General features: G+C 35.8%; 1 protein-coding gene across 1 annotated transcript in view; it reads left to right on the top strand.

The window, feature by feature from the left end:
- The window catches only part of LOC106801446 (sperm-associated antigen 16 protein-like), a 162,622-nt gene extending 139,152 nt beyond the window's left edge, over positions 1 to 23,470 (top strand). Inside the window, exon 10 of the mRNA XM_087424856.1 lies at positions 23,195 to 23,470. Coding sequence (XP_087280982.1) covers positions 23,195 to 23,326 — 132 coding nt within the window. The 3' untranslated portion in view covers positions 23,327 to 23,470. The remainder of the gene's footprint in view (positions 1 to 23,194) is intronic.
- The last annotated feature ends 300 nt before the right edge of the window (positions 23,471 to 23,770 follow it).

Genomic DNA, 23,770 nt, shown 5'->3' with positions numbered 1-23,770 from the left:
CACCTTGCTGCTCTGTTGGCCCAGCCTCAAAGCGGAGTGGACCGAGTGAGTCAATGACAGTGGACTCTTTCCGTGGAGAGCACATCAGGCGAAATACATAGGTCGATTTTGTGCTTGCACTTGTGTCCAAAAACATCTCAGAGGGAAGCAGAGGAGATTCTGTATTAGAATTCACTGCCAACAGAATTTAAAATTCACTCTCATTCTCTCCGTCTATTCCTCTTTCTCTCTCCCCATCTATTCCTATCCCTCTATTCCTTCTCCCTCCTACTCTCCCTGCCTCTGCTGTGACTCCTAATGCTTTAGTATGAAAGTACCGTAATAGCCGGTGATCCCCACTGCACCTTTTCTTTTTTTTTTTTTTTTAAGATTTTATTTATTTTTTCCCCAAAGCCCCAGTAGATAGTTGTATATCATAGCTGCATATCCTTCTAGTTGCTGTACGTGGGACGCGGCCTCAGCACGGCCAGAGAAGCAGTGCGTCAGTGCGCGCCCGGGATCCGAACCCAGGCCGCCAGCAGCGGAGCGTGCGCACTTAACCACTAAGCCACGGGGCCGGCCCCCCACTGTACCTTTTCTAATGGCTTGTTGGGATGTGTAACCACAGTCCCCCAGTGAAGTTGAGGTCATGGTCATATTTTCTGCAGCTTTTTCTCTCTTTACCGTGTAGAGTATAATATTTTTATGCAATAGAAAATACAGAAGAATTTTGCTGTATTAATTTCAGTGCTTTGTTTTTGACGTTAACAAAATGTGGACCTATTATTTTAAGAGCAGTGTATATTTTATTCCAAAATTCTAACACTTAAACACCTTAAATATTATTTATTTCCTTTGGTTTTTAGTACACATCGTTAGATTTTAGTCTGTACAATAATATCAAGATTATATTTTCCCTATATTTGTCCTGCAGTTTATAACTTTTTGTATATTTAAAAGGTAGTTAATAGGACTGACGTTGACACTGTATTTGTATTCTAGATGTGAAATCTTCAGAATTGCTTTGGAAATATGACCCCAAATTAATAATATAAATTAGGTTTACTTCTTCATCCCTATACTTATTCTAAATTTTCCCAGAATTAAAGATATTTGGTCACCAGATGGATAATTATATCGCTTAAGAGTGACTTTCCGAGCAGCCTGAGGTTGCTTATTTAGCAGAGATTCTGGTTGGGCTCCAATTTTTCTCATAAGCCTGACTACAGGCTGCGCGCCTCATTCACCGTCACTTTGTAAGGCACACCCAAACCTAGAAATGGAGTGGTCAGATTCTGCGTGCCCCTGGGTTTAAACTATATATCTTATTACCTCGTTTCTTTATTGCCTCATTAGAATGGATGAAATTTTGTAACCCAAGCACAAGTTGCTTCACAAGATTCCATTCAACTAATCTAGTTATGATTTCATTCTATTCAGAAACATACATATTCTTCCCATCTGTTACACACTTCTTTTCTAGGTTTAAATTGTGTTTTGTCTGTCTCCTATGGTTTTGTCTGCTTCTGTGTTGTAAACTTCCAAAGTCATTCTAAAGACCTTGAAAACTTCTGGAGTTAATTCTAATTTAGTGGAAAAAAGTCATTTTAATGTCTTATTTTTGAAAATCCAGATTTCAAAACCACCTACTTAGCAAGTGCTGGATACAAAATCTCTTTTTCTAAAATTTGAACTTTTACCCATTTTTCCTATCTCTTTAACTAGAGAGAGTCTTGAAGTTCTCTTATTATCAATTAAATTTCTTGAAGGATGTGATAAAATTTATTATTGTAATCTAAAGTTTACCTGAGGAAAAAGAAAAACTCAAATGTACTTCTTTTGCTTAAGATACTTGATAAATGTTATACCTTATATTATTATTCATAAGAATATTGTTACAAAGGTAAGATTTTTCATGTCTCCTATTGCTAACAGTATGCTTAGAAGATTTTGAATTCTATAGTAACATTCTTTTTCGTGTGTGTGTGAGGAAGATTAGCCCTGAACTAACATCTGTTGCCAATCCTCCTCTTTTTTGCTGAGGAAAATTGGCCCTGGGCTAACATCTGTGCCCATCTTCCTCTATTTTATATGTGGGATGCCACCACAGCATGGCTTGATCAGTGGTGGGTTGGTCCGTGCCCAGGATCCAAACTGGCGAACCCTGGGCCACTGAAGCATAGCGTGCAAACTTAACTGCTACACCAGCCCCCATAATGACTTATGGGGGCTGGGCCAGCCCCCATAACATACTTTCTTTTTTTGTTGTTGTTAGGAAGATCAGCCCTGAGCTAACATCCATGCCGATCCTCCTCTTTTTGCTGAGGAAGACCGGCTCTGAGCTAACATCTATTGCCAATCCTCCTCCTTTTTTCTCCCTGAAGCCCCAGTAGGTAGTTGTATGTCATAGTGGCACATCCTTCTAGTTGCTGTATGTGGGACGCGGCCTCAGCATGGCCAGAGAAACGGTGCATCGGTGCGCGCCTGAGATCCCAACCTGGGCCGCCAGTAGCGAGCATGCGCACTTAACCGCTAAGCCACGGGGCAGGCCCCTACATACCTTCTTAATCATGCTCTTCTTGTATATTCAAACGTTCCCCAAAGTCTTTACCTTACTCTCCATTTGTGATCTATGACCTGGAAGAACACACATAATTAATGGTATACACTTTAATCCCAAGCTCTACTAAGGGAGCCTCATTCAGTATGTGTGGCTGGGGAAAGAATATCAATGGCTAGGAAGTAAACTTAGAAGAAGAAGCATCAGTGTTTGTCTGAATGTTTACCATTGAGTCAGGATGGGAATGTGGGTTCCCAAACTGAAGCCAGAAATGGGCTGGAGCCAAGTAATTATTATAGAAGTATTTAACCCTTCAGTCATACCCCCAAATGTCTGAAAGAGCATGTGAGCCCAATACTAGAAAATAAAGAAAGAAAATACCTTACCGTTAATGGATCAAGATTGTTTCCCGATAATTGTGGATTCTTTTTTTACTCCTTCCCTTCAAGTTAAGCCATACTGATTAAATCTTAATTGGGCAACAGAAAGTCCTCCTTTGGTATTTCTCCCAACCTGCAACACACATACACACACCCTGGCCAAGATCCTTGTTGGAAAGGCTGTGGTAGATCATCATCGCTATCAGTATGGGTAGGCTTAAGTCTTTTAGATTCTTCAGAGTTGGAATATTTACACTGAAATACACACACTTACAAAATTGTATCTCACTAATATTGTGTAAGTAACTCTCAGCAAATTTTCCTTGCATTGTTTTATAATCACAGTCCCTTGTCTCTTGCCTTTTTAACAAAGAACCCCATATAAAAGCAGAAAACTACTTCCTGCTACAGAAACTAAGGGAGAAATTTTGTGGAAAGAGAAAAGTGGCTGTACATGCAGAGAAATAAGTTTAAAGAACAGGATCAAATTGAGGAAGCAGGAAAGAATGAGTTTAAAAGATTCCATGGATCAGAAGGGAGGAAAAGTGAATTTCCAGATAGGAGATTGAGCAAATCCGAGTGTTTATAATACTGCTTATCCACAATCTTAGTAATGATGTCTCTTCCTGGACTTTAAAAAATTGTTTTGTAAACATGCTTTTAAAATTGAAATATAACATGTATTTGGAACAACAGAATACAAAGTTATAGCTAATCCTTCGTGGCCCCTCCTAATTTCTATCCCCACCCTCCTCCCTACCACTAACAACTATCCTGCCATCAATCGCTGTAGTCACATTTGCCTGTGTTCAGAATTTATATAAATACATAGAGTATGTATGCCTTTGTGTCTGCCTTCTCTTACTCAAAATATATTTGTTAGATTCCTCCATGTTGTATCTAACTATAGTATGTTCATTTTTATTGCAGGTTGGTATTTTATTATATGAATATATTAAAATTTATTTTTCTATTCCACTGTTGATGGACATTTGAATTTATTTTCAATTTGGGGCTATTAAACATCATGCTGCTATGAGCATTCTATCTGTCTCTCTATATCACCTGTAGTTTTTGCTTCATAAAGGTAGTTGCTATGTTAATTTGTATGTAGATATTAATAAATGTTACATCTTTGTTATGAATTGTGACTTTTAGTGTTAAAAAGTTCCTTTCTTTGTCACATTTAATTTTTTTCACTTAAATTTTACTTTGTCTGATATCAGGATTATTCACCCTGCTGTCTTACTTTTCATTTGCCTGTTATACTTTTGTGCATCTCTTTTAGTTTTGCTAAATCCCATTGTGTTAGATGTTTTAGTTGCATGTAGCATATAGTTGCATCTTAATTTGTGATCCAGATTGAAAAAATATTTTTTAGTATGGAAGTTAAGCCCATTTATATTTACTGAAATGTGTGACATGTTTGGTCTTAACTCTGCCATAGTATGCAGTGATCATGCATATTATGTTATATGGGCTGTGCTTTCTTCTCTAGGAGATGTGTATTTTTCTCTCTCATTAAAAATATACTTTGGTTTTTAGGAAGTTTGTAATTTTGTTCTGCTGGTTACCTTTGAACTTATACCTTTTCAAAGGCACTTATTTGCCTGTTTTCTTATTTAACCTTTTGTTATTTATTTTTTATTCTTTAACTATATTCTTTGACTTGCACTGCTTTCTATTCCCATGGTTCCCAAATCAAACACCAGCCATGCTCTAGGGCACCAGAGTAAACTCACAGGGACTCTGAAGGATATTTTACATTTTCGAGAGAAACACAGTGACATCTCTTAGACATGGCACAAACTATTAGCATGAGGAGGGCATCCTTAGATGTCGCATCTTTGTGAAGGCAGACTCTGATAAAAAACAGGTACTGCATGAACATCAGTGTGGACCTGGGACAGAGGGTGGTAGGGTCCAGTCTGACTCCAGGTGTGAGAAGCAGTGCTCTGCTCAACAGGCCCATGACACAATTGAGCTTTACATTTTGAGGCAATGTGCTGAAACTTTAGAATTGTTTTATCTACCCAATGAATTGAATTTAATTTATTAATACCATAGATGTCCCTTTTTGGTTGTTTTAAACTTTTGTATTAAAGTATTATATTATTCTAGCCAGATCAGAGTTCTTTTTGGTGTTTGTGTGATATGTATTTTTTCATTATTTTACTTTCACCATTTTTGATACAGTGTATTTTAGATTTTTTTTTTTCTTGTTTTTGGTGAGGAAGACTAGCCCTGAGCTAACATCTGTTGCCAATGCTCCTCTTTTTGCTGAGGAAGATGGGCCCAGAGCTAACACCTGAGCCCATCTTCCTCTATTTTGTATGTGGGATGCTGCCACAGCATGGCTTGATGAGCGGTGTGTAGGTCCGTGCCTGGAGTCTGAACTGGGGAACCCCAGGCCGCTGAAGCGGAGCACGCAAACTTAACCACTACACCACTGGTCCGGCCCCGATACAATATATTTTACCTTTTTATCTTGAACAGCATATACTTGAATTTTGCTTTTACTCGCTGTATGTCAGCCTACTTATTTTGAATAGAGCATTTAGTCTATTGACATTCAATGTAATTAGATGATATATTGGGCTAAATTTTACCGTCAGATTATTTTCTTTTTATTTGCCTCTCTGATTTTATATTCCTTTCTTCTTTATGGCCCCTTTTTAAAAAAATTATTATTATTATTCCAGTTTTTGCTCTCTACCATCTTGGCAAATGTTTGGTAGGCATTTTAGAGATTACTACCTGAATCCTTTACTCATCAAATTCTAATGCAAATTTACCTCTTCCCAGGATCTTAGAATTTTATTTATTCCCTTTCCATTTTTACTGTTCTACTGTTGTCACATATCTTCATTTGTATACATTTTAAACTCTATAAGACATCATCATTATAGTTAACACAGTCAATTTTCTTTTAGATACACTCAAGTATTTACCTATTTCATTTCTCATTATTATTTCGTATCCTTGAGTTTCCATCTGAGATCATTTTCCTTCTAACTGAAGAAAGTTTTAAAAAAAAGTTGCCTTAAATGTTGGCCTATTTGTGAAAAAGTCTCTCAGTTGATTTTGTCTGAACATGCCTTTATTTTACCTCCAATTTTGAAAGATAATTTCACCGGGTACACATTCTAGGGTGGCAAGTATTTTCTTTCAGCACTTTGAAGATATTGTTCTATCATCTCCTGGCTCCCCGTGTTTCCGTGGAGAAGCTGGCTCTAATTCTTACTATTCCTCCTTTGAATACAACATATCTACATTTCCCTCTGACTTCTTTAAAGATTTTCTCTTTGATTTCCAGCCGTTATATTTTGATTTACATAAGTATGATTTTCTTTTTATTTATACTGCGTGTGGTTTGACATGCTTTTTGATTTCTGGCTTGATGTTGTTTATCAGTTTGGAAAATTCCCAGCTATTGTGTCTCCAAATGTTGTTTCTTCACCATTTTCTCTCTATTCCTATCTGCGACTACACTTTACATTTTTGTAAATTGTTTTTCCCTTTTATTCCCTTTGTGTCCTATGTTCTTTTCTGTGTATTTAACCTCTTCTTATGTCAGCCAGGTTGTTTCCTTCGGCTCAGTCTTCCAGTTCACAAATTAACATCTGTGACTGAGCATCGGCTGTATTCCTCATGGGCAAGTTTCTAATGTCCATCATTTCTCTTGGGTTTCGGTCACATTGTCTTGAATTCCACGTGCATGTTTTGTTGATTTGTTTTGTTTTTGTTTTTTGAGTACAATATAATATTTCTTTAAACATTAGAAGTCTGTTTTGAGGCCCAAGAGTGATATCATCTTCTTCCAGAGAGGATTTCTGCTGGCATCTTGCAGGCAGCTGTGCTGGAAGCACTATCAGTTGCTTTACACCTGATTTCAATTAATGACTGAGATGATTCAAAGTTGAGCTTTAGTCTTGGATGGTTAAGTCTATTTCTAGTTCACTCTCATTCCTCAGATTCTCAGTCCAAAGTGTTTAGCAGAGTGTTTACCAGAACCCATCCTTTGGCAGAGCCCTCACCTCCAATTTTAGTCCCCCTTGTCTCAATTTCTTAGCCTCCTCCATCAGAATTGTCTGCCAGGAGCCAAAGCTTCAGGTGAAAACGAACTCCCAATGCCAGGCTCGCCTCCATAGGTGTCTCTCTTCTCTTGGATCTTGACCTCATTATTCTTCACTACATTGTTCAAGTCTCTGATGCTTTCAAACACATTTTCTAAAAACAATTTTGACCATATTTTCTGAATGTTTTCAACTGGAAGGTTGTTCCACATAACCTTCTTCATCATTACTGAAACTCTATTCTGCTTTGAGGAGAAATACTTATAAGCTTAAATTTTTATATTTATATGTAGGATGTACCACGTATTGAATAATTTAAAATAGTATATTTTTGTTGAAAAATGCAATATATTTTCTGGAATCATATTTTTGCCCAGAAATTTCAGTGCCTCTAGTGTCTGTAAAAGTCCAGTTATTTTATCTGGTTTTCTTGTTCCTTCACGGTCCTCTGCCATTCACCTTTCCAGCCTTTCCATCCTTACCTACTTATACTCTCCGTTTATTTGTTGTCACTTGCATTTAGATTTCTCATTCCCATACTCTGTCTGTCTCTAAAAATATCTGCTGTACCAGGTTTTGATTTTCCCAGAGTCCAAATTCTTTTTTAGGTTAATGCATGTTTTTTTGCTGCCATCTTATTCAAATGCCATTTTCTGTCTATAAGACTGTGACTCTCTTGAGCTTGAAGTTAACTGGTCTATCTCCTGAGACCAAGCCTAATTACTGTGTCAAGATAGATCCCTATCAGGCACCTGCTCCTTCCTTGTTGTCTCACTCTGCTGAAAATTATCTGACTGTAGAGTAATGTGCTTCACCCCTCTGTATGTGCCCACTAACGTTGCAGGGACATTCAAACAGGAATAAAGCAACCGTTTGGCAAAGTGATTAAGCTAATTTTGACCAGGAGACAAAAGTTTGAAATCACTGAAACACAGACTACTTTGAATTATTGCTGTCTAATCTTTGATTTTGTTATGAATACATAGTAAATTTGGCATATGTGTGCATGGCTAGAAGTCAAAAGATAGAAATTAAATCAGAATCTCTGAAAGGTATTACTGAAATATAAATGTATAATGGCTTAAAAGATCATATTTACATAGTGTTACTGTTGGTCATTGTAAATCAGTAGATGCATTTTTTAAAGTCACTAAATCTTTAATACTTGTTATCATTCCATAGTGCAAAAATGAATAATGTCTCTAGCCGGTCTCATATAGGATTTACCAGCTAGTGACTGAATTAGGGAAATGAAATTCCTAGGTAAGTCCATGCACAACAATATAAATTATAAAGTTATTTTTATACCATTTCTACCTTAGAGGAATATATTGACTCTGTTCCGTGAATGAGATATGAACAACACATTGACTTTTGACTTTTGGGAAGGCCATTTGTTCCCTAAATAGCCATTTGTAGAGTGCCTTTTGTGTGTAAGATACTATACTAGAGAGACAAAAGTGAATATTATGCCATACTTGCCTTCCAATAGCTCGTAGTTGAATGGAATGGCCCAACTGCAATACTCTGTAATAAGCACAGTTCTACATTAATAACAGGGGTGACACAAAGAAAGAAGTAATGTGACATGGCTGTATATTTAGGGAAGCAGTGGAAGGTGAAGTTAGGCTGTGGTTATCCCCACGGATGGCCTTGTGTTATAGGAGTTTAAGCTTTACCCTGTGGACAGTAGGGAGTCATTCGATGATAATCACATGGAGGAATGAAATATGATTATATATGCCTTTTAGTCATGTCACTTTGTGGGGGGGTTCCTTAAGCAGGGAGACATATTGGAGATTGCAGCAACCTCTTGTGGAAAACAGTGGAGACCAATACTGAGAAACGAGCAAGTAACTGAAGAGGGAGGAATGAATTTAAAAAATTATGATTCAAGGAATATTCGAATGATGCCAAATTTCAGGCTTGCAAGTGAAAAGTAGTGCCATTAATCATGATTGTGAATTCAAAGATTGAAACTGATTCAGGTGAAAGACAAGCAAAAATGTTTAGTGTTAGACAGTGAGACACCTATGGGACATTTACGTAAAGTTAGACAAAACCAGGAAATACATTAAGTATTCATTACATTATACTTAATTATATTATTAATTACTTATACATTAAGTTTACATTAAGTAAACTTCAGGCTTGGACAAAAATGCTACAGGATTAGATGTGGAAGGAGAAAGAGAAGAGCAGATGTGGACTCAATAGAGAAGCTCCGTGTCTAAGGGGCAGGTCCACGTATGTAGTCTGAAGACTAAACTAAACTCAGTGACAATGCCTGGAGAGGCCGGAGAAATTGATGGCTACCATTAGATCATATGTCATAAATGAGACTTTGGTAAACATTGAAAAAATATTAGAAACTCTGGATTCTGATTATTATTAAAGTGTTGATAGTGAGAGCCACAACAAATGAATAAGAGGCAAAGGCATTCTGTTGTGCAGATTTTTAGAGATTGACTTGTTATCTTGCCCGAGGCTATCCAAGGCCACTTCTAAAGAAACGATAGACTTTGGGGACAGGGTATGGAATTCCTACCGTCAAAGGCAATATTTTATATCAAACAGAACATATGTAACTGTGCAGATAGTACATGGAATTATCTGGACAGATTGTATTCAGTCATTCCTAATTGACACCCACGGCCATAAAAGAAAACCTTAACACAATTCCTAGAAATTGACTGGCATCCCATTCTAGGCCTTTCTCAGAAGTTGTATACAAAATAAAACCTCGATTCTATTTGGGGGAGATAACTTTTAGGTGGGGTTATATATCAGGAGTCTTATAAAGATTAAAGAAAAACAAATGAGCACATTTTTTATTTTATAATTAGTTTATGTCAAGTCACTCGGACTCTAATAAGCAAACCATTAGAGCTATTTTTGTTGTCTTAAATCTAGCCAAATGGCAAAATAAAATGTTAGCTATGTCAATGCATGGATGTATGTGAAAGGACTTTGTAAACTCTATAATATCATAATAATGAGTACTGTCTTCACTAATGGAAAAATTGTAGCAGTGTGGCTTGTTGTTGGAGCCAGTGAAGATGAAGGTGATGGTAGCTAGTATTTATAAAAGTATTCACTCACTCCCTAGTCTCTACACCCAAAGATCATAATTCACTAGCAACCGTTTCTCTTTAGGTACCTGTAAGCTCCTTGAGATCAGGAAATATCCCCATATCTCCATATTCCCACTCATCTAGCACACCACTTGCACATTAATACATTTTCTAAATAGATTAATAGAAACCATTTGACTGTTCTGTAAGTTTCTACTTTATTTCCACACTGTGAGTGGGAGAAAATGAGCTAAGATTAAGAAGGATTCATTTAATTATTACCATGTGTTCATCTTCTGAATATTATTAGGAAACTTGAATGAAACTAATAGTTTTAAATAATCCCAACTAAAAAGTTTTAGCAAGTTTAATAAGTTATAAATCAGGGGTAGGGATAGAAAATTGGCAGTCCCCGGATGTATTTTGTTTGGCCCTCCCAATGTTGACATTTCTCAGGATTAAACCATTATTATATAAATTTGTTTTCAACATTTATAATTCATTCTAATTCACCTAAAAACGTGTTCTTCCCCTTTCTTCTTCTCCAACCACACTGGCCTCCTTTTATGTTGGAACATGCCATGTTCACTCCCTCCTTTGGGTCTTTGAACTGGCTTTTCCTCCTGCCGGGAATGCTCTTCCCCTACATATCTTCATTGTCAGCTCCATCACTGCCTTCAAGTCTTTGCTCAAATGTCACCTAGGCTTACCCGGACCCTGTATGTAAAACTTCACAACCATCCCCACAGCACACTCTCCTCCTGCCCAATATGCTCCCAGTTCCTCTTACTCTGCTCTTTTTCTTTCTTTCCATAGCAGCTTTTTTATTCTAACATTTTGTGTGATTTACTGATAGTTTATGTTTATTGTTTATTTCATGTCTCCCCAGTATGTTGTAAGCTACATGTGGGCTGGGATGTTTGTTTTTCTGTTTGCTTGCTAGTGTATTTCAAGCAGTTGGAATACTGCCTGGTAAATTAGGACTATCAATACATATTTGTTGAATGAGTCAATGAAAAACCCAAATATCTGGCTTCTTTTGAAAAAAAAAAAGTACTATCTTTTGACATCGGGATGACATTCCTACTGCATTGCCTCCATTAGTTGGAACTTAGAGGTGACAACTGCTTTAAGCAAGACATGCACACATTCCTCAGCCTCTAGAGTCATCACCATCCCAGTTGTCTTCCAAGTTCTGAGGCTTATATGCATTGGAATTATTCTTCATATTTCTGCTTCTGTTTCTCTTACAGTAGAGTTAAGAGAAAAGTTAATTATGTCTTGTACTCATGTCTTCACTCAAAGAGGGAACATGGTATTAAGAAAGAGTAGGGAAGTTATATGTTTACTAAAAAAAGTGGGAGAGCATATTTCTATGTTGAAGTGAAGAATTTATCTATGTATTAAAAGTACAAAATGTGTATCTTTCAATGGCCACCTAATTAATTCATTTGAATTATCTTCCTGATGCCTGGCTTTTGAACGTCTGACCCTGCTCTACATAGTCATAACTGCAACCTTATTTAAAAGTCAAAGATAAGAAGGGTCATTGAAGCATAAATAAAATAAAGCATAAAAAGCAGATAAATTGTAGAAGATCACGTTAATAGCAAGTACCTTGAGTAATCAGAGTGGAAATTATTTTACTGTGGGACCTCATAACGTTATAAGTCACCAAGCCACAAGCAGATCATCCTTTTGGACATCCATAGACAGTGAAAACTTCAGTTAGCTAAGATGATTATCACTTTAGGCATAGGCTGGCATTTATATCTGGACATGTAAAGCAAACAGATGCCAATCAATTGGAGCAGAACCATTAGACATATCTCCAAAGCCACTAGTGCAAATAACTTAATCTCGTACAACAAAGTTTGGCGTTACCTTTGAGGAATGGAAGCAGATAAACCAGTGAGCAGAGACGTCAATAATTATCCATATTTTGTATCCACAAAACTAATCAGAAAATCTTTGACATTTACTCAGAATAATGCCATAACTCAAATAGGTGAAAGTGCGAATTGCTAATTTAGGAAATCTGTTGAAAACAGGGCCACCATGTCCAAAAGCTGCTCCATTTATTAACTTTTGCATAAAGCGTTGTCTAGCATGGCTTCAATGCCTGACACTGATAGGAACGTTCACTCCTGTCATCATAATGGTGCACTGTCATGAACCTTCATGTGCTTTCTGCTACTTGTCTCTCCCTTTCGTTCACCCTCCCTTTGAGTATTTTTGAGTTTGCCACACTTTTATGTGATTATAACAGTGTTAATCAAAAGTTATATTTTATCGTCTAGGATTATTTTACATATAATATATAATTGATGCTTTTTAGATATTTGCATTATTGCATAACAAGCTTTATAAAAATGAAAAATTAGACAATATTTTTTATTAAATTGCAATTATTAATTTAACGGCATTAAAGTCAGGATAAGATAGCTGAATTGTGTGGAATTTCAATTGCAAAAATACATGCTTATTTTTCATTTTGGAAGCCCTCCAACTAGAGAATGTATTAGGCAGTGAATGCAACTAGACAGGTGTTCCAATTCAGCAATTTCTAGCTGGTCAGGTATATCTTCAGGCAAATTTAACCTTTATAAGGCTTATTCTTGGTCTCTGCTTCATAGAGGTTACACAATTGTTTTTTCACTCTACAAATAGTGAAAGGAATAGTGAGAGGAATATAATCCAAAAGTCACTGAAATTTCCACATCTATCAATTTTTGTTTACATGCTGCTAGGTGAGGGGGATTAATAAATGCTTATCAACATCTTCATTCATTTTCAAATAAAACTGCTAGCAGAGAATTGTCTTACTACAAACCTAAATAGATTATGTCCTTTCCTGGCAAGTGTCCAGTTCATTGATTTTTGTCATCTTTCAATTAATTGCTTGCATTTTTGTATCAAATCAAATTTTAAAAGATGTTATAACCATTTTCTTACAGTAGCGAACTGACCTGTTTTAAAACTGTTGGGAAAATAAACAGCTATATTTTAATAGCTAGGCATGAACAATAGCTAGAAACTGTGTGAGTGACCCCGTGACCTCCTAGAAGCCTGCCTGGATTTTGATTAGCATCTGTTTAGGATCCTGGGGACTCTGGGAGCCACCAGGATGGCTTCCAGAGATATAGAAGGATAAGAAACCCAGCTGTGTTTGAAAATGCAGAAATGAATACAAAATAAAATAGAAAGCATACAGAGTTACTATTAATATTCTGATACACTTTCTTCTAGTTGTACATTTATATATGTAGATGTATCATACATATGTTCTCTATATTATGTGGATACTCTTCTATGTCCATAAATACTCTTTGTGAATATAATTATTAATAGCCAAATAGTGCCCCATCACCTGGATGCATAGCCTATAATTCAATTAACTAATTCTTTTTTATTGGAATTTAGGTGTTTTAATTACTTCACTATAATAAATAATGGCTCATAGATATCTTTATATATATATCCTAGCACATTGGTCAGGAATATTTTCTAAGAAAATTTTCATTTTCTTAGAGTACATTTTTTGAAATAGACTTGGCATTTGGTAATTTTTTAATATGTTTGATACATATGGCCAAATTTATTTCTAGAAAATAGTGTATAACAATATATGTTACTACCAGCAGTGTAGTTTTGTTTTGCAGGTGCCATCTAGTCTATTCCAACTCCTAGTGAGTCTGTGTACAGCAGAGCGGAACTCTGCTCCATCTTTTTGCGCCATCCTCTCACCTTCCAGCGCCCTATCAGACAATGCTCTGTGGCTCTTCATAGGGTTTTCATGGCCAATATTTTCAGAAGTGGGTGGTCAGGCCAGGTCTGTCTGGAAGCTCCGCTGAAACTTGCCCACTATGGGTGACCCTGCTGGTATTTGACATACCAGTGGCATAGCTTTCAGCATCACAGCAACACGCAGCTGCCTCTGTATGACAACAGACAGATGGGTGGTGTGGTTCCCTGACCAGAAATGAACCCTGGCCTGTGGCAATGAGAGAGCTGAATCTTAACCTTTAGACCATCAGGACTGGCTACCTGTATCAATGCACCTCACCAATTTTCTCATTTAAAAAATATAGTTTACCAATTTGCAAAGGAATAATATCTCATTTGTTATTTTAATTTGTATTTAATTATTAGTGAGACAATCTTTAAGTGTTTACTGACTATTCTATGAGTGACTTGTGTATCCATAGTCTCTATACCTTTTTCTTCTAAAGAGTTTAGTTTTTTATGATTGATCTTAAAATCTCTGTATGTGTAATTTTACATACTAACATTTTTCTTGCTGTTTTTCCTTTCCTTTTATTTTAGAAGCTTAAAAAACTATGTAACCAAATATAACTGTCTTTTACTTCACCATTTCTTCCTTAATATTATGCATAGAAGGGCTTCCATATTCCAAGATCATATAAATGTTTACTTATATATCCTTTCTGGGTTTTTTATGATATTTTTTCTTTTTAACATTGAACTCTAATCCAGCTGGAATTAATTTAGGAGCAGGATAAGATGCAATATTCTACCTTTTCTTCCCAAATAGTTAAACCAGTTTGTTCACAACTTTTATTGAATAATCCATACAGAGTTTTCTGGAGACTTCAGTCATCAAAAGTAGACTTACACCTCAAAGGACACCAACAACGTGGGGATCTCACCAGGGACAAAGACCTGCGTTAAAAATCAGCCTGCTCCTGTGTAGAAGGTCCTCATATAGAACCTTATTGGCATAGTTAACATAATGTTCTTAATAGATTTGGTTGTGGTATTTTGTGGCCTATAGCAGATTAGAAACAGCAGGAAAAGGAGATCAAGAAAAGAGCCGAAATTACTGTAATTATTATAATTACAAGGAGACAGAAAAACTAAAATGTAGACAAAGTTGTGTTACTCAACAGTAGTGTTTGTAATGATTACCGAGCCATTACAAAAAATGGTTTCATTGTCTTTACTCTTTTCTGTTTAAGAAGCCCATTAATAAAAAAAGAAAAGGTTTAAAATGACACGCCTTGATGAAGAGCTGGGAAAAAATATGGCATAATTAAACGGATTTTGGGGTCAAACAAACTTGGATTTTAATTTGAGTTTCTTCAACGAACAAATCTACGACATTGGGAAAGGGATTAAATTATTTTAGCCTAATTTTACCCATCTACAAAACAGGGGAATAAATGACCCTTGTATGGCAGTGTTGTAATGGAAGCGACTTACAGTCTCATTGTGTTCATCCCTCTTCCACCTCCTCCTCACCCCCAAGCCTGCTTCAAGGTGAATTTCCAAGTTTCTGTAAATTCCAAATGGATGTGGCATTCTCTTCAGCTATTCCCAGAGCTTTTGTTTATTTCTTTTCACTATCAGTTAAGCCAAATGATTCTTTTAAGCTGGAAGAAAAGTTGAGTCTTAAGTATTTCATCAATGGGTCTTAGTTAACAGGGTCCAATTGGAGTCACAAGAATACTGAGCGTTACTGGAGCTGTGGGGCAAAGACGAAAGAACTCAGGCTTTGGGGCCAGGAAGATAGAATCCGATTCCTGGTCCCATCACTGACCAGTTAGTCATTATTAAACCTGAGCTCCATTTTTGTCCATCTGTAAAAGAGAGATAATATCCAATATGCAGAACTGTTGTGAGGATTTGAGATAGTTTGATGCAGGTTATTAAAGAAATGATAGGGGCCAGCCCGTGGCTTAGCGGTTAAGTGCGCGCGCTCTGCTACTGGCGGCCCAGGTTCGGATCCCGGGCGCTCACCGACGCACCGCTTCTCCGGCCATGCTGAGGCTGCGTCCCACATACAGCAACTAGAAGGATGTGCAGCTGTGACATACAACTATCTACTGGGGCTTTGGGGAGAAAAAAAAAGGGAGGAAGATTGGCAATAGATGTTAGCTCAGAGCCGGTCTTCCTCAGCAAAAAGAGGAGGATTAGCACGGATGTTAGCTCAGGGCTGATCTTCCTCACAAAAAAAAAAAAGAAAAGAAATGGTAGGTGTTCTTATTTTCAATATTAATCTTAACACTGCAAACTTTTACTGTTCTTACCTGTTCCTCTCCTAAGCTTTAGTGATAAGTTGACTTTTTAAAATGAGGATAGTTATGTGAACAAAAATTATTATATATGATAAATGAAAAAGATAAGAAGTCTTTTTTCTTCTAAAAAATATTAAGAATTTTTCAGTTGAGTTCCTGACTGACTAGTGTTTTCTTATGTTCTTTTGATGATACTTCATGAAACAAACAATAAAAGGGTATAATGAATCATATAAATTACTTGCATTATAATTATTTTTATTAATAAATATAAATTCATTTTGATATCATAGAGATTAAGATATTGAATACCCACAATTTATTTCTTTTCTCCAATTCTGATTACACGGCGTCAATCATACCTATTATAAAGATGCTTAGAAATATACTTTATAAATCTTTTAGCTAAATTTGGTAAATTTTGAAAGATGGATTGTTGGTCAAATACTTCAGTAGTTCACAAACTTTATCGGGCGTCAGAGTCACCTGGAGAGTTCATTACAAACACAGATTGCTGGGCCCCCTTCCCTGAGTTTCTGATTTAGTAATTTTTGCGTGGGGCTTGAGAATTTGCATTTCAAATAACTTAGCTGATGTTGATGCTCTGGTCAGAGGACCACTCTGTGAGAACCACTGAAATTGACTAATGGAAGTTAGTTTTCAAATAATATTATTACTCAACATAGCAAAAATATACACTTCTTTAACTTGAGATGTTAAATTTTTTCTAAGAAGGTCAGTTTTTGTGTTTGCCTTTCATAGTATTCTAAAAGTATTTCTTAAAATAATTAATTCCTTTCATGCAAAATCCTGGACATACTAAGAGAAAGTATAAATCTAATGATCATTCCCTATGCTTTTAAGTCAAGCAAATCTTTGATCTCTGTTCTATTAGTTTATGATATAAAAAAGCAGTTTAGTCTAGAAATATACTTTAAAAATGTGATAAGTAGAGGAGTTTCCAAGTGATAGTTTATTGGTTGTACATTTTATTTTTGTTAGTCTTTTTGCTTTAGCCTAATTGGATATGGGTCAAAGTAAAGAATGACTCAGTGATAGCATTAAATGACATTAAAACTATTCTGCTTGATATCATATAGAGTAGAAACTTTAAATAATAATTAGATCAAAATTATTGATCTAATTCAATAATTTTGAATTAGAGTGTTAGATCAAAAATGCTTAAATACATGTGAATACAGCATTTTTCAAGTATAATCCTTCTCCCTACAATCTTCGGCCACAGTAATGTAAACAGACTTAAGGGTCAAGCAATTGCACAAATACATAAGCAAGAAGATTCGCTGACTCACTGTCATTTTCATACTTAGACTGTGAATGTCAATTAGCTCAATCAAGTCTTGCTGATAATGTCAGCTGTCAGTCATTCCTAGTGAGGTGTGAAGTTTGTCAGCAGGAACGGACTGCTTGAGTGATGAATGAAATAATGAGGGTGCAGAAGCCTGAACAAAACTTCTCCATTTCTGGTAAATTCCTCTCCACATGGGATTTAAGACAAGGAGAGAAAAATTATGTTAAAACCTGTTTTAATGTGGTATTTATTTAATGCAGTGTTTATTGTAAAACATTTATTTTTTAACTTTGAACTTTTAAAAATTAATGTAAATGGCCAATGATTAATCATCATCATTTCCCAACTGTACTAGTCAGTATAAACAACATTAGCTGCTGCTGGTGATAAGCCCCCAAATCCAAAGTACTTTCACAACAAAGGTTCGTTCTTAACTCGTGAGTGGTGTGCCTCCTCTGTGTGGCTCTCCTCAGTTCAATGACTCAGGGACATGGGCAGCCATCTTGTACCTACACCGTCTGGGACACAGTTCTCCAAGGTCATTGTGTCTGGGGAAGAGAAATGGTGAACTATACTGGGATCTTTAAAGGTTTGGACGGGAAGTGGCTTACATCATTTGTACTCACATCCTGTTTTTTGGAACCCAATCACTTTAACTCAATTTAACTGCAAGGGAAGCTGGGAAATGTAGAAAAGCTCTTAATAGTCTCTGCTATACCTACCAAACTTGTTTCATTTTTGAGTAGTCATTTAAATCTAGGTTTTTAACTATATCATATCCAGTTAAGTTTGAAAATACTAGCTATACATTGAGATCATTTAATATGTGTAGGACTAGTTTTCTTACATACATTATTTTATTTGAAAACTTAAGAAAAAATAATACATACATACAGTAAAATATTCAAACAGTAAAGAAATGTATAATATAAAAAGTAGTTAATTCTCTTCACTTTACTCTGATCATTTTCTACATCAATTGGTGACCACTGTTAAGATTCTTTCTCTCTCTAAAAAGGTTTTATATATACATTAACACTTACCTATGTAGATCCTTTTTATTTTATAAAAAATGGAACGACTTTGTTTATATGCTATTCGGTAACTTTCTTTTTTAAGTTAATAATATATCATAGAGATAATTCCCTATAAGTACATATAAATTTAGAATGATATTCAAAATATTTAACAATGATTATAGCATGGACACTAACCAATCAGGATGGATGCCAGAGCTAGGGTGGGAGAAAGGTCCTGGAGGCCCAGGTGTGCCAGGAATTACCTTAATTAGGGCATGATGGTAAATAAGTCGGGGGCAAGGAGTGGTACCCAAAGAAGGGGCTAGGGTAGTGGGGGTGAGAGGAGCATGGAGGATGCTCCGGGTATCAACTATTTTCAAAGCAGTATGAACATCTTTCAGTATTTTAACAACCAACAAGGCCATACTGGCACACCAGAGCTATATCAGCCCTGCATGTACCTCATTCTATTTAATGCAGTACACAAGAATAGTACTGTAATTTTGTTGTTGTTGTTGTGAGGAAGATCAGCCCTGAGCTAACATCCATGCCAATCCTCCTCTTTTTTTTTTTTTTGCTGAGGAAGACTGGCCCTGGGCTAACATCCGTGCCCATCTTCCTCCACTTTATATGGGATGCTGCCACAGCATGGCCTGACAAGCGGTGCGTCAGTGACCTCCCGGGATCCGAACTGCTTAACTGCTATGCCACGGGGCCGGCCCCTATAATTTTTAAATAAATCGATATACTGATGCACAATTGCGTTGTTTTTAATATCTAATATTGTAAGAAATGCTGCAGATTAGAAAATTAATGATAATTTTATCTAATTCATTCCAATAGCTTTATTGCTTATTTCCTCACCTTAATATCTTCTGCATATTTTTACTCCAGCTTTTCTCAATGATGTGGTTTCTCATTTTTGCTTTTATTTCATGAGACTGTGAGTCCTTGGAATGAAAGGAGTTCATTCTACCTATATCTGTGATCTGGTAACTAACATAATGCCCAATACGGTGTAGACACTCAAGTGCTGAGTGCATGTCTAAGTGAATAATTTTGAACTTCAGGTTCAAAATTGGTCTGGGTAATTCCCATGAATGTTAGTTCAATGGAAAGCAAAGAACAAGGTAGAGAAGCAGACATGAGTCAAATGGCATGGATATAGGGCCTGGGAGAAATCTGAGTATCCAAGAGACTCATGTAGAAGGAGGCCAAATACGTAGTTTGTCTTCCTAATCAGGATAGATATGGAGGATGCCTAACTGATGTATCACTGACATGGAGAGAGAGGTACCCATCAGGTCTTTCATCCTTTGAATATAAGCAGCAAGACTCTATTTAATCCTGGCTGGCCTGGAAGCAACAATTCCTTCTGTTATTGATCCTGGGACAAATAGAGCGAGCCAGCAGTTAACTAGATATGGGACTAGGATTCTGATGGGTGAGATCATACTAACATCTGCTTTAATCAATAACCCCAGAGAATATTAACCTGGAGTTTGATTAAGATAGAATATTTTAGAATAAATAAGTAGAGTATGAAATAACTCATAATGAATTTAGTAACCCGTTGAAATTAACATGTGCCACCAATTGCCACAATAATAAAAATATCCGCAGAAATAGCTCATATTTATTAAGGATTTATTAGGTGCCAAACATGTGGTGAGTGCTTTACAGAGATTATCTCACTTAATGCTCACAGCAGCCTATGATTTTGGTTGCATTTTACAGAGGGGAAAATACAGCTTAGAAAGTTTGTTAAATAGCTTGACTGAATTCACATACTGGTGAGCTGTGGTGGAGCTGAATCACTAGGGAAATCCAGTATTTTCAATCTCAACTTTTATTTTATGTGGGGAGCTTTAAAATAAATACCAATGTCGTGCCTCATCCTCAGAAGTTATTGCTTGATTGGTCTGGGGTGGGGCCCAGTGGTATTTGTTATTTTTTAAAAAGCTGCATGGTGATTTCAGTGTGTAGTTAGAGTTGAGAACCACTGACCTATCAAAGCACATTATTGAGAGCTTAGCTTTGCGCTCCAATTGTAGCTTGTCAATACGAAGAAACAGTAATGGTTATGTAGCTTGAAAGAATAATTTTCAGATGGATGTTACTTCCTCTGTCCTCTATGCACTGTCCTTATTTCTGTATCCCTGACTGATCCTGTCTGCCCATGTGTTGGCTCTTGTCTCCTTGAGTCTTTCAATCTACAGGCTGGGTGACATAAGGGGTCTTATGTTTGCATCTGCAAGTGCCTCACTGTCTAGATAGGATCGCTCTTACTAGGCCTTTGCTGCTTTTGTTGTAAATTTTCTTTTAAATGGTTGTTCAGTTACTATTATATTTTCTTGTATTCTCTCAGCTACACCAAATAGGCTGTAGTTGATTAGGTTTTATTAAACCTAGTTGATTAGGTTTTATTAAATGCCTCATTGTATTAGTCTTATATGATGATTTTTTAACAGTGGGGGTTAACAGTGCTTATAAAAATGGTGGTAAATAATCAGTTTATGGTTCTAAACATTTCCATGTAGTCAAAAAAATTATATGGGACTGGATTCTGATCCACCTTGCTATATTTTCCAAAACAATAATTTGTCCTCCTTCCATTTCCAAACCAACATTATTAAAATGAAATACCATCACAACAATAGAAAAATAGGCAAAGGCATAAATATACAGTACAGAAAAATTAAGCATAAAAAGAAATAAGAAATACAAAACTATTTTAACCTCATCAATTAATTTAAGAAATGTCAATGGAATATATTTTTAAATGTAAATTAGCAACAGTTTTTCCATAGACTTTTTACCTCATAATATAAATTACATATTTATTATTTTTATCGTCCATGGTGTCCTCACGCTAGAATGTAAGCTCCACGAGGGAGGGATTTTGCTTGTTTTGTTCAATGATGTATCGTAAGAGCTGAAACCAGTGCCTGCGGTGAGACAGACAATAATAAATATTAGTCAAAAGGAATAATTACTGAATGGATTATTTTAAATATTAGTGAGTGTTTGTGTGTGCATGTGTGGGCACCATTAATAAAGATGTGGTGAACTGCACATGATACTATATGACTGGCAGGAGTATAAATTCGTATCACATTTCTGAAGAGTGATCTTTGAAGAGATATCATGTTTTTTGTTAAATGTTTATTTACTTAAATTATTATTTATTTACACTTCTAGAACTGTGCTTTAAAAATATAATCAGTGAAGTGCATGTTTATAGACAGAAAATTCTGTTCATAGAATTGATAATCATAAGGGAAACAAAAATAGCTGAGTGTGAAATAAAATATGACATTTGTCATTCTTTCAAAACAGACTGAATAATGTGAAAATGCAGTGATATAAAGTTAAATGAGAAATGGAGGGTGGATAATAGAGCCTGGTCTCAATTTTGTAAAAATTGAGAGAGAGAGACGAATGATTAAACCAAAGTGTTCATAGTAATTATATCTGGGTGGTGAGAACTAGATTGCTTTTCATTTTTTTCTTTGTAGTATTATGAAATGCATGACATTTCTATATGAATATGCATTACTTTGTTAATCAGAAAAATACTTCATTTATGAAAACTGGCTTTATTAGTTTCCAGCTCTGAGACTACATTAAGGAATCTATTGCAGTGTAACCTATACGAGAGCAAGAATTTTTGTCTGCTCTGTTCATAGGTGGATTCCCCACGTCTAGAATAATGTTTGGGATAAAGTAGCACTCATAAATATTTTTTGAATAAATGAATGAGTGCACAAATGAATGATATGCCTCGCTCTCTAAAGGCAATTTTATTTTATTTCTTTGATTAATTTATTTTATTGAGGTAACATTGGTTTATAATGTTACATAAATTTCAAGTGTGTACCATTATATTCTACTTTTGTATAGACTACATCGTGTCACCGCCAAAAAAAGTCTAGTTTCCATTCGTGACCATACACATGACCAGGTTTACACCTTCCGCCCTCTCCCCACCTTAAAGCATTAAGCATAGGGAGATTGATTACTTCCTCTTCTCATAGACTTGAGCAATTATTCTGTCCTTCATTAAGTATTAATTAAGTGCGCCTTCATAATATATCTTCTTTCCACTGAAGGGATACTCCTTTCTGGTGGACTGAAATGATCTTTCAGCTCTTTGATCTTTGAGAGTTTGCTTGGTGTGGAGGGAGGTGACCAATATAGGGCAGATGGGGATTCTAATGTACGTGAGCTTGAAAGTGATTATGATAGAAATCTTTTACCTTCAGTAAGTGCCTTTAAATTAGCCCTGTGTTCTCAGATTTAAAGAAGAAAACCATAATTAATCAATTAGCAATGTTATTACTTTGTTACCCAAAGAAAATGTTTTAGTCCACCATTTATAGATAACAAAAGGAGTATGAGGATAATCACAGATTTTGCTGATATTACTGTTGGGGATGAAAAAATCACAATTGACAAATAATATAAGACAATGCTATATTGTGCTTCATTGTAATTCAATAAGGGGATGTTGTCAAATAATTTTTACCATGTAGCATGCAGTTTAGACTTATGCAAATAGATATGTGCCTTATTTAAAATTTTATCTTTTTTGCATATTTTCTCAAAACTAAAATAGGAAATGAAGGACTTAAGATAAGTCCTAAGGGAAGATAATGGTAACGTTTATGTTGTAATTTAATATTAAATAAGACAATACCAATGAGTACAGTGGTTTGCTATTTTACACAGAGCTCTTGCTTTATTTTTTCTCTAGGATTCCGAATTTCCCACAGATATGCAGCCACATCCAAACCTGTATTTATGTAAAGAAAATATTGGTCCACCAAAATTTGACTACAAGCTGAATAACATATTTAGACTTCATGAACTTCCAGTGAGCTGGTAGGATTCTCGATGTTTTATTAATGCCTTGGAGATCTCATGTCTTGTCTAAATTGTGGTGCCTTTATAGCCATTCATGCTCGAAGTGGTTTGCTCTTAGCCTGTTTCCAAATTGCCACTCATTACTAGTGAAAGAATCCACTTACAGCTGATGCAAGAATCTTAAAAAACTAATTGGTTTAGGCGCTTGGTGGCAGTGCAGACTACGTGCATGGTGCATATTTACTGTAGAGGTTGCAGTTCTGGCTTAAAATAAGCACAAATCATTTTTAGAAAGGTTTGTAGGATTTATTTTAAAGATAAGATCTCAGCAAATATGCATTTCATTTGATTGTTTTACTTACAGTTTTACCAATGTATGTTTTTTTTCCTCATTAACAAATCGTTTGTTTTGAGGACCATAGTTTTGTAAACCATAATCACATCAATTTAAATACAAAATTTATTA

Source organism: Ceratotherium simum, chromosome 37, assembly GCF_057802395.1.
Source record: "Ceratotherium simum simum isolate JZ-2026a chromosome 37, ASM5780239v1, whole genome shotgun sequence".
Lineage (NCBI taxonomy): Eukaryota > Metazoa > Chordata > Mammalia > Perissodactyla > Rhinocerotidae > Ceratotherium > Ceratotherium simum.
The sequence above is the reverse complement of the archived record's forward strand: the minus strand, read 5'-3'. Positions and strand labels throughout refer to the sequence as shown.